The sequence below is a fragment of the Theropithecus gelada genome, chromosome 14 (genome assembly GCF_003255815.1).
Source record: "Theropithecus gelada isolate Dixy chromosome 14, Tgel_1.0, whole genome shotgun sequence".
NCBI lineage: Eukaryota > Metazoa > Chordata > Mammalia > Primates > Cercopithecidae > Theropithecus > Theropithecus gelada.
In genome coordinates this window covers 500,441-511,700 of record NC_037682.1, presented here as the reverse complement: position 1 = coordinate 511,700, position 11,260 = coordinate 500,441, and the positions used below count along the sequence as shown (strand labels likewise).

General features: G+C 47.9%; 1 protein-coding gene across 2 annotated transcripts in view; it reads right to left on the bottom strand.

Moving 5' to 3' along the window:
- Nucleotides 1-1,686: 1,686 nt before the first annotated feature.
- Nucleotides 1,687-11,260, bottom strand: part of PSMD13 (proteasome 26S subunit, non-ATPase 13) — a 16,644-nt gene continuing 7,070 nt past the window's right edge. Inside the window, exons 3-13 of one of the 2 annotated variants that reach the window (XM_025355953.1) lie at nucleotides 10,847-10,881; nucleotides 10,706-10,761; nucleotides 10,448-10,491; nucleotides 10,167-10,253; nucleotides 7,516-7,687; nucleotides 6,085-6,164; nucleotides 5,659-5,784; nucleotides 3,782-3,844; nucleotides 3,022-3,102; nucleotides 2,732-2,848; nucleotides 1,687-2,165 (exon numbers count right to left, since the gene is read on the bottom strand). In XM_025355953.1, the coding sequence (XP_025211738.1) occupies nucleotides 2,070-2,165; nucleotides 2,732-2,848; nucleotides 3,022-3,102; nucleotides 3,782-3,844; nucleotides 5,659-5,784; nucleotides 6,085-6,164; nucleotides 7,516-7,687; nucleotides 10,167-10,253; nucleotides 10,448-10,491; nucleotides 10,706-10,761; nucleotides 10,847-10,881 (957 nt within the window). In that variant the 3' untranslated portion in view covers nucleotides 1,687-2,069. Of the gene's footprint in view, nucleotides 2,166-2,731; nucleotides 2,849-3,021; nucleotides 3,103-3,781; nucleotides 3,845-5,658; nucleotides 5,785-6,084; nucleotides 6,165-7,515; nucleotides 7,688-10,166; nucleotides 10,254-10,447; nucleotides 10,492-10,705; nucleotides 10,882-11,260 lie in introns of both variants that reach the window. The other variant, XM_025355952.1, reaches the window with a different exon arrangement.

Genomic DNA, 11,260 nt, shown 5'->3' with positions numbered 1-11,260 from the left:
AGCAAGCAGTCTTGAGAACTCAGCCCATTCCCTGGGTTTTGGGGTGACACAGAAGTCCAGGATGGAAAAAGGGAGAGGTGACCATGGCCCTGGGCCTCAGCCATGACTACGACAGTGTCTGAACGCCAGGAAAGGGGTCTCTGCAGCCATCAGCTGCAGACCAGGCTTCCAAATGGGCAGCAGAGTCAACAGCGGGGAGGGGCTCCCAGTTCTGAGGCTCTGCTCACCTGGCCAGAGATGGGTGCTAGGCTGAGCTCGGAGGCTTGGTGGATCCATTAACTTCATCCCCTTAAACAGGAAGAGGAGGGCTGCTTTGAGGGTCAGATGAGAGCACAGGTGAAAACTAAAACCTAAGTTAACCATTTCCACTCTTGGAGTACGAATGTCTCTGTTTTCAGCAGAAATAAACCAAGGTCAAGAAAGTCATTTGCCCAAGGTCATACAGCTAAGACCTGAACCTAGACTAAGGTCCTCATTCTAGGCCAGATTTGCTCTTAAACCTCTGGGGCTAAAGTCAAAAGTAAGAACTGGTCTCCAACCTGGCATCTGATTCAGCTTCAGGAAATGGGGGAGGACTGGGCCCAGGCTGATTCGGGAGGAAACTGAGGGTGAAATTTGGCTGGTGCCTCAGAACCTGGCCACTGGAGAACACAGGGCTCCAGATAGGGTCTCCTTTTGCACACGCAGAGCACGGGGAATCTGACCTCTTCTCAGCCCTCTGAACAGGACTGCCATTGAGAGAAAGGGCCCTGTGCTTGTTTGCCTGCGACTTAAAATGTTGGTTGTTTCTGCTGTTCTGTACACACTCTGACATGCACAGCCACAGGTAACCAGGAGCGTGCACATCATGTCTGAGACTGGTCTGCCCAGCGAGGGCCAGAGGCTGCCAGATGTGTTGACGACAGTGGTTACTCACTGCTCACATTACACAGAGGTTTGAAGGCAGATGGCGATAACATGGCTAGGGGAGGGGGGCCGGGGCAGTCTGTCTCCAAATCCCAAACTGTGGGACCTGAGGGACAGAGGGCAGGCAGGCAACCTCCCTTATTGGCCCAGGCCTGACTCCCCTACCAGCTTAGTGGGCTCGTGGGTACTTTCCTCCATCAGGAGCAGGCCATGGGGCTCTCACTCATATTCATCAGCTTCCTGGTTCCTGGAGGCTGGATCTCACCCACCTGGAGAGCTACAAGAGCTCCATGCTGTCACTGCAGGCACAGGACTGAAAGATCGCATTAAACCGTCTTTCCACCTAACGTTCACTTTGTGATTCTCTGTGTACGTGCACCTCCACTCCCAGACGAGGAACCTCAAGGTGGTTTCCTTTACACGCCCAGTCCCAGAGATGGCTCATGTCAGCATTGGGGCACACTGGGTCACAGATGCCGGTGGCTATTTGAATGATGAGTGGTGACAAGGATGCAGATGGATGCCTGGGTCGGGGCAGGTACCTGACAGGGCTGGAGAAGGGAGTGGATACTCCTGGGTCTCTCTTGACTAACAATAAAGATAGGACCAGCTTCCTTGGTAGCCCTTGGTGTTGGGTTCTGCCCCAGTCTACTGTACGTGCAGGGAGGAGAAGGGCCAAGGCTGCCCCCACCACGTCTTCCCAAGGTTCCAACTCATGCTTTTTAACCTCCAGGCAGAGGCTTGGCCTGGAGGCTAAGCCCAAGAAAACAGAGCCACGAGAAGAACAAAGCAGAGGTGTTTATTATAGGAACATTCTCAAACCACAATGGAAAAGATGTCCGTACAGGTGGATGGGGATGGAGATCAACCTTGGAGTACACGGACTTTAGGGGACTTCCTGCCTCACGCGTTCTCTCTCTCCCTTATCACCTAAGACCCAGAGACCCCCACCTACTGCAGGAGAGACCCACAAAGCAGCCTTCTCCCTGTGGCCTGGCCCCCAACAGGGACAGTCCTGTTTTCAGAGCAAGAACAGTCTGTACTTCAGACAGGATCCCAACCCCTACCCAACTTCAATGTCGACCGTCTGAGCAGCCAGCTTCATCGGCTGCAAACGCCTCTCTCAGGTGGTCAAAGGAGACACGACAGGGGACCGGGGGGCCCTAGGTGAGGATGTCATGGGCCTGGTGCTCCACCAGCATCTCCATGCTCTTCACATCCGTGCACCAGAACTCCAGGCGGTCCTTCATTCCCTTGATCTGAAACGCAGATCCGGACACAAGGGGCATTAAGACACACAGGAGTCACAGGCCAAGTGGCCGCCACAGCACCTGACGGGGCGGCTCTGCATCTCCAGCTGACTCTCTAGGGCAGCTCTAATAAAAAGGACCTCTGAGCTGGGGGAGTGTGACAGGACTTCCCGGGTTAATTCTTATCACAAGGACATTAGAAAAAACTTGCATGAAAGAAAGCAGACAAGACTAGAGGAAATCCACAGGATTACATTTCCAGCAAATGTAAGATGGATGTGAGCTCAAATCACAGAACCAGGAACGTATTTGATCGGAGTACCTATCTTAAGATTAAAAAGCACCATCAGCACAACTAGCACTATTGTAGTAATAAGCTTTTAAATGCAGGCTTCAAATCCCAGGCTTGCAATAAATTAAGCTCTTAGAAAAACCCAACAGCAGTAATTCATTCTCCAAAACCTCGTCTGATAATGCTTTCTTCCCAAATGGCTCCCATCCAAATGAAACTAAGACAGTATAGATACAACCCCCCAAAACCCACAGAGGTGAATAATGGTTTTCAAACACAACACCTGCTGCAAATCCAGCACTCGGGGCTGCACCCAGGTCATGTGGACGCGTCTGTCCACCTCGTCTATGCTGCCTTTCACCAGCCCCACCGAAAGGGCCTTCATCACCAGGAGCTCCACCTGCGCAGAGACGGAGGCTTGTGTGAGACGGGGGAGCCTGACACACCCCCAGGGACCCAGATGGCTTCTCCCGTCGTCTTTTACTGTCCAGGGAGCACAGCGCTCACACAAGAGCCTTGACTCCTCCATGTGGCAGCTCTGCTGCTCTAACACCCTGAGCCTAGGGACCATACCTCATTCACTGTGATTTTAGCACTTTTGGCAATTTCTTCAAAAGTAAGTTGTCTGTGATTGGCAGGTCGTGTGAAAGTCATCTGGAAAAAATTTTATTAACTATTTAAAACTATTTTTCCAAATAAAAATAGAGAACTGATAAGAATGTTTTGTCAACATTGGCTCTTAAAATAGACGTCTTATTAGTACCCCATACACTAAAAAGTTCCCTAATATTAGACTTACATCTTGTTAAGAACAAGCTTTCAATGCTTAGATAAGAAGGATAACAGCAAAATGCCTTATAGGAATTTTTGACAGTAGCCATTATTCAATCCCTGAACAAGTACTTGAGGCCACAATTTGGCCTCAAACCACAGGGTTGACCACAGCAAACCAGAAATGTAAGGGCCACTTCCTCAAGAAGCTTAGGTTCTAGTGGGGAAAGACAGACGTGTGTGTCAACAGGAAGCGACATGCAACGAGGAGGCAACTGCATCACGGTGAGAGGGGCAGCTACTTCATCTCAGTTCAGATGGTCCGGGAAGGCCTCAGCGGGGTGGCAGTGGGGTGGGAGGGTGTCGTCTGAGCTAAGACCCAAATATAAACTTAAAAAAGCAAGTGGTGGCAAAGGAAAAGGAAGCTGGTGAAGAGAGTGACGCACAGCAGAAGCAGCAGCACTGAAAGCTCAAACTGCTCAGGACAGGCTTGGAGAGTGCAGCGCCCCCACCTGACCAAAATCTGACACCACAGACAAAGTGGCTCCCGGGGTCTGCTTACCTCCATGAGGCACAACAACTGAATCTTCCTCAGAAGCTGGGCTTCGTTGGCTGCTAAATCAGGCTGTAAAGTACAGAAAGACAGAACAACGTCTTCCATGTCTGTGCTTATCAGTTACCTAACTGGGGCTCTGGAATTCGCTCTCTAACAGTAGACTGAACAAAAAGCAGCTAAGCAGATCCAAACATCTCACACTGCGGACTGCTGAAGCTCATCCACATCTTCTTCATTCTTCTTAGGAAATCTAACTGGGACACTTTGTCAAGGCAAGGAATTTACAAGGTAAGATCTGTATTAATGCTACAAACACCATCAGGCAAGGCCACAGGGTACCGGCATTTCGAGAAGACTCTCCTGGTCAAGGTGCTGTCGGGAAGGACACACCCAACAGCCCAGGAGGCTTCCCTCAGGGGCCGCTGCCTGCTCAGTGCCAGGGGAGTCCCTCTCAGGAAAAGTTTCCTTAGTTTCTACAGACTTGTTCTGAATCAAAAGAGCAAGTTATTAATTTATAATGAAAAATATCATTGTCATGAGAACTAGAATACACTCTTCTGCAAGACGTGCATCATCTCTTCTTATAGATCAAAACGTTACTTAAACCAAGGAGACTTGTTTTTTTAATTCAAATAGCAACTCATATCCTGACACAGGCAGCCCCGCTGAGGACACTTCTTCCTCAAGCACTGGACAGGTCAAGCTCTGTAGAAAGGGCACTCCCTGTCCAGACAGGCTTTGCTGCCTGAACAGATGCTGCCAACATATATCTACAAATTTTTTCCCTTTAAATTGCTGTAACTAGCCATCTTCCTTTCTGAGTGGCACATTTTTTTGAGACATCAATGCATAACCAGACCACAGTTAGGTCTGGCTGCATCTGTGCTTTCTGCCTCTTCACAGTGACCTCGTCTATATCCACCCTGCTCCACTATGCAGGAATTTTACAAGTTTATGTTAAACTGAGAAAACTGAAAGTTTCAGAAAAATACAAAAATAACCATAATTCCTACCACAGTTAACATTTTATTAATATTTACTTCTAATAATCTCATTAAAAAAGAACATACTTCACCATTAAAGCTCAAGTCCTTGTTAAGCACCTTTTCCCAACTCCCACCTTCCAGAGGCACCTTCACCCAGTGCCCCCCTCCCCTTGGCTGGGGTGAACTGGCTGTTCTCCCTGCACAGACCTCTCCTCCTGCGCCCACTGCTCTCCCCATCCCTGCACCCACTGCTCTCCCCATCCCTGCACCCACTGCTCTCCCCCTGCACCCACCTCTTCCCCTCCCTGCACCCACCGCTCTCCCCATCCCTGCACCCACTGCTCTCCTCCTCCCTCCACCCACCCCTTTTCCCCTCTCTGCACCCACTGCTCTCCCCTCCCTGCACCCACCCCTTTTCCCCTCCCTGCACCCATCACTCTCCCCCTGTACCCACCCCTCTCCGTCTCTGCACCAGGCACTTGTTCCTCCTTCATTCCACGTTCTCTCCCACCCACTCATGTTGGCCTCACACATTCGTCTTTCAGTTCAGCAAAGATACTAACATTTTCCTTTTCCTCCGTTGAGTGCACTGTTCCCACACTCTTCACTCATTCCTAAGGCCACACAGACCTTAGGTCACTATGGCTTCTACGCCTTCTGTGAGACCCTCTCCACCCAGCACAGATGCAGGGCCCACATTCGATTGTTTTCTCAGAACACCCTCACTCTAACCAACCACTTAACTCTCTGCTCTATGAGAGCAAGGACTAACCTATCTCGGTCTCCTCTGTGCCCAGTTCCTTCCTGTGTGCCTAGGGAAGACGCTCAATGAACATTGGTTGTATGAGTGAGTAGATACACAGGGGAACAAGGGCTGGGGCATCGTCGGAGCCATACCTGCTGGCCCCAGGCAGTCTTCAGAGTCTGGAACCTCTCTACGTTGCCACTGTTGAAGGCATAGAGGGTGTCAATCAGCCACTGCCGGTCAGTGTTCCGCAGGGACTCCAGCACGGGGTGCATGAGCTGTGGGGATGGAGACGGTCAGCACAAGGTGCATGAGCTGTGGGGATGGAGACGGTCAGCACGGGGTGCATGAGCTGTGGGGATGGAGACGGTCAGCACGGGGTGCATGAGCTGTGGGGATGGAGACGGTCAGCACGGGGTGCATGAGCTGTGGCGATGGAGACGGTCAGCACGGGGTGCATGAGCTGTGGGGATGGAGACGGTCAGCACGGGGTGCGTGAGCTGTGGGGATGGAGACGGTCAGCTGGCAACACTTCAGTCTCCCTTTCGTTAAGGAAGCTGAGCCCAGGGTCAACTTACGAGTTCTCCAAAGTTAAACACTCCCTCGCCGAGAAGCCCTGCTAGCCCCAGCGTGAAGGCTCTCTCCTGCTGCTCAGACACTACGGTAGCAACACAGGCCCATTTACAATCCAGTCACAATAATCAGTCCTGTTTAGCTTTAAAAATCTCATATAACAAAAAAGTAAAAAAACATTGTTTGAAATGGTTGTATTACAAAGCCCTGACATTAGTCACCTCTTCTGAAGTACTGGGTTGATTTAATAATTTGTCCCCATGGGTCTGGAATTGCAGTTTTCAAAACAAGGGTCTCAGCTACAGGGATTCCAAGTGTCTCAGCTACACGGATTCCAAGGGTCTCAGCTACAAGGATTCCAAGGGTCTCAGCTACAGGGATTCCAAGTGTCTCAGCTACACGGATTCCAAGGGTCTCAGCTACAGGGATTCCAAGTGTCTCAGCTACATGGATTCCAAGGGTCTCAGCTACAGGGATTCCAAGGGTCTCAGCTACAGGGATTCCAAGTGTCTCAGCTACAGGGATTCCAAGGGTCTCAGCTACACGGATTCCAGGGGTCTCAGCTACACGGATTCCAAGTGTCTCAGCTACATGGATTCCAAGGGTCTCAGCTACAGGGATTCCAAAGGTCTCAGCTACATGGATTCCAGGGGTCTCAGCTACAGGGATTCCAAGGGTCTCAGCTACATGGATTCCAGGGGTCTCAGCTACAGGGATTCCAGGGGTCTCAGCTACACGGATTCCAGGGGTCGCAGCTACAGGGATTCCAAGGGTCTCAGCTACAGGGACTCCAAGCATCCTTTATTCTGCAGCAGAAGGGCGCGCGGGGTGGGTTCAGCAGGTATTTACGTCATGGGACTTCCTACAAAAACCTGTGACTTAGGTAACAATAAGGAACTGGAGAAGGAACAGTAAAGAAGCTAGGAGGAAAGCCTCATTTTCATGTAAATTAAATGCTGGAGACAAATACAATGTAGAAACTAAAGTTTATACAAATCTTCCCATTTTTTCTTCAAAACAGGATGAATCCATCTGAGTAATTTCTTTTTTTTTTTGGTGAGATGGGGTCTCACTCAGTCACCCAGGCTGGGGTGCAGTGGTGCAATCTTGGCTCACTGCAACCTCCACCTCCCGAATTCAAGAGATTCTCCTGTCTCAGCCTCCCAAGTAACCGGGATTACAGGCACCCACCATAACACCTGGCTAGTATTTTCAGTAGAGACAGGGTTTCACCACGTTGGCCAGGCTGGTCTTAAACTCCTGACGTCAGATGATCCGCCTGCTTCAGCTTCCCAAAACTGCTGGGATTACAGGTGCGAGCCACCACGCCCAGCCCCGCTTAGTAATTTCTGAGAACTGTCATCTCAAGCGCCTCACAGATGCTAAGTTCGGAGAATACGCTCCTGTGTGACATGGACTTTAATGGCCTAGGTTACCTGGTAGATCCTTGATGTCAACACAGCCCAAAAACCGCAGAGCATCTTTGTAGTAGGACGCGTGGTTTCCGACTGTTTGATAGTATTTACTGGAGAGATCATAGAAACGACTGTGAACCGACGTCACACCAGGAAGGTTGTTGAGCATTTCTTCAACATCTTCAATTGTTTCCTACATATGGAAAGCAAAATCATCTCTCTTTTTAAGTTAAAAGTTTATTTATTTCATTTTTTTAGGGACAGGGTCTCACTCTGTTGCCTAGGGTGGTCTTGAACTCCTGGCCTCAAGCGATCCTCCCACCTCAGTCTCCGCAGTAGCTGGGATTACAGGTTCAAGCCACTGTGCTTGGTGAAGATTTTTAAAGTAATATGTTGTGAGATGAAAAGCGCAAACTACAAAGGCAAAGACTGATGAATGTGACTACATTAACATGGAAAACTTAATCCAAAACACAGAAAAAAGTACAAAGACAAGCTATAGACTGGGAAGCAATATTTACAACATGTATAACCCACCAGCAATTATGACCAAGGAAATATAAAAACGCTTACAAATCAGTCAGGAGACAGCAACACAGTACAAAAATGGGCAAAAGACATTAACAGGCAATTGACAGATCTGGAGACACAAACAGAATGGCCAATAAACCACTAGTAATTGTGAAATGCAAATTAAACCCCCAACAAGATATAATTTCACTTCTATTAGATCAGCAAGGGTTAGAGCCTGAAACTATCAGGTGTTGAAGATATGGAGCTTCCAGAGTGCTCGTACGGCGCTGAGGGAGCGTATATCTGGGAAAGGCAGAGATGCATACAGTTTGTATCCATAGTCTCCAGGCATATATCCTGGTGAGATTCTGCTCACGTACACAAGGGATCACGCACAGAAACACTTATAGCAGTATTGTTTGTGATAGTGAAAAAAACAACCTAAATCTCTCTCTCTCTCTTTTTTTTTTTCTGAGATGGAGTCTTGCTCTGTTGCCCAAGCTGGAGTGCAGTGGTACAATCTTGGCTCACTGCAACCTCAGCCTCCCAAGAGGCTGGGATTACAGGCGCCCGCCACCACGCCTGGTTAATTTTTGTGTTTTTAGTAGAGACGGGGTTTTACCATCTTGGCTGGGCTGGCCTTGAACTCCTGACCTCATGATCCACCTGCCTCAGTCTCCCAGAGTGCTGGGATTACAGGTGTGACCACCACACCCGGCCCTAAACCTCTTCAACAGGAGACAGGATATGTATGTTGTGGAACACTTACACAGCGAAATTCCGTACAGGAGTACACGCACACTGGCTACACATACCCACAGGACTCTGGACACTGGCTACACATACCCACAGGACTCTGGACACTGGCTACACATACCCACAGGACTCTGGAACCCAGGACTGAGCCAATGTTAAAACACTTGAGTTACACACCCCCATTTAATGAAGCACAAGGAAATGCATGGGCATGAGAGGGAGCCTGGCTGGGGGAGAAGAGTGGTCTGAAGGGTAGTGGGGCCCTGACTGTGGCTTCGTTCCTTCCTGAGCTGGCTGGGGCACATGGACGCCTATTACAGCATTGTGGACTGTGACTTACAGCTTCCAGCGTGTCTTAAAATACTTCAAAATAAAATGCACTAAGTATGCACATGGGTGAAGACTGAGAAACAATAAACAATAAAAAGTATCTTTTCAGGGCAATGAGGACAGGAACACTTTTAACCTAACCCCAATATTTTCTTTAACATTATGGTTAGCAAACAAACACAAACACACACAGGCTCTGGTTAAACAAGGTGGACCCACCACGTCGGTTTCACTGCCACTCACATCCATACCTGTCTCCCAAACTGCACGAAAACATAATTGAACATAAGAAAGACATAAAAATATACAGGATACTTCAGCAACATTTAGGAGGCAGAAGGAAGGTGGAGGAACAGCACATGACGTGCCAGTGGTGTGTAGGCTGACCTTGGTCAGGGAGAACCAATGTGCTTTGGGCTGACTGAGGCCGTTGGAGTCATTATTAGACGGATGTGCTGTGGTCACACGGGACTGCTCTTTTGTTTAAGGGCAGCAGGCATTGTATCAGCAACTTACTCTTAAGTGGTTTTGGAAAAAAGCTACAGACACACACAAAGGCAAAAGTAGTAAAAGGTTAGCAATGGGGGGCTGGGCGCAGTGGCTCACGGCTGTAATCCCAGCACTTTGGGAGGCTGAGAACAGAGGGATCACTTGAGGTCAGGAGTTCGAGACCAGCCTGGTCAACATGGTGAAACCCTGTCTCTACTAAAAATACAAGAAAATTAGCCGGATGTGGTGGCAGGAGCCTGTAATCCCAGCTACTCAGGAGGCTGAGGCAGGAGAATCGCTTGAACCCAGGAGGCGGAGGTTGCAATGAGCTGAGATCGTACCATTGCACTCCAGCCTGGGTAACAGAGCGAGACTCCATCTCAAAAAAAAAAAAAAAAAAAAAAAAAAAGATTTGCAATGGGGAATTTGGGTTGAGGTATAGGAGTTCTTTGTGTTATTTTTGCAACTTTTCTCTAATTTAAAAATGTTTTAAAATAAATAGTAAAGAACAAAAATAGGTTTTTTTTTCCCTACAGATTTAAATAATTTTAATCCAAAGAGAAATCTGTATATGGTGAGCTCACCTTTGTAACCTGTAGGTCCCCGATGTTTAATTTTAGAGCTCCAATTGCTGTTTTACATAGGATCACTGCCTCATCACTACTTTTCACCTAAGACATCAAAAACAAAAACAAGAAACCTCAGAACGTGGGCAGCTGACTAACAAAGGAAGCCAGCTACTTGCACATTAACGCAACCTTGATGACTAGAGACCGTGTGGTCTCTCAAGGTCTGGACGGTGAGCATGGACACAAACTGTAAGTCATCCATACCCTAAAAGGTATTGCTCACATCTCACATTTACCTTCTCACGAGTCTTTTCCAGGAAAGTAAGAGCCACATTAGGATCTGGAAAAGAAAGAACAGTCAGAAGGACCATCAAAAGACTGGTTTCTACTAACCAAGACATCTTTAGGTAGGATAATCTTTAGGTTTTGACCATAAAGTAGAATAAAAATACAATATTGGATACAGAAAGCACAAAAGTTCAGTTAACTTATATTTCAAGATAATTTTAACTACCACTTGGATCTGCTCCTTTATAAAACAAAGTAAGACTTACCAGTCATCTGTCTAACTACATGAAGAATGATTTCTACCAGGGACAAAGGATTCACCCTGAAATGAAAACCACCAGTCTTTGAGTACCAATGAGTATCAAAGTACTCATTTGCAAAGTAAAAAAGGGATGAAAGGGTTTTACCTGTGTTCAAATTCACTGATAAAGTTTTCATAAAGCTGTGAAACCAAAACACGGAGAGAAATTACAGGATGTCTTGTATTCTGCAAAATGAAGACCCCAGATACTATTTTTGGTACAGAAGCTGCATCAATGCTATCAAGTTGGGAGTGTGCAAACCACAATGCCCATCACACAGTAAGCAATGCATGTTTGCAGAATGACAGGAGACCATATTAGGGCTTATTTACATTCACGTAAATGATCAACAGATTATTAAGGAACATTAGGTTTCTTCTAGCTTTGGGAATTAGGGTATGGACCGATAAGAACCTCCAGACAAATTCCTATATTCTTTCTTCCAGGTATTGTAAGTTAAATAGACATCAGACTGAAATGCTCCCCCAGTTTTCTTCCTGTGGCCTCTGGGCTGTTGGT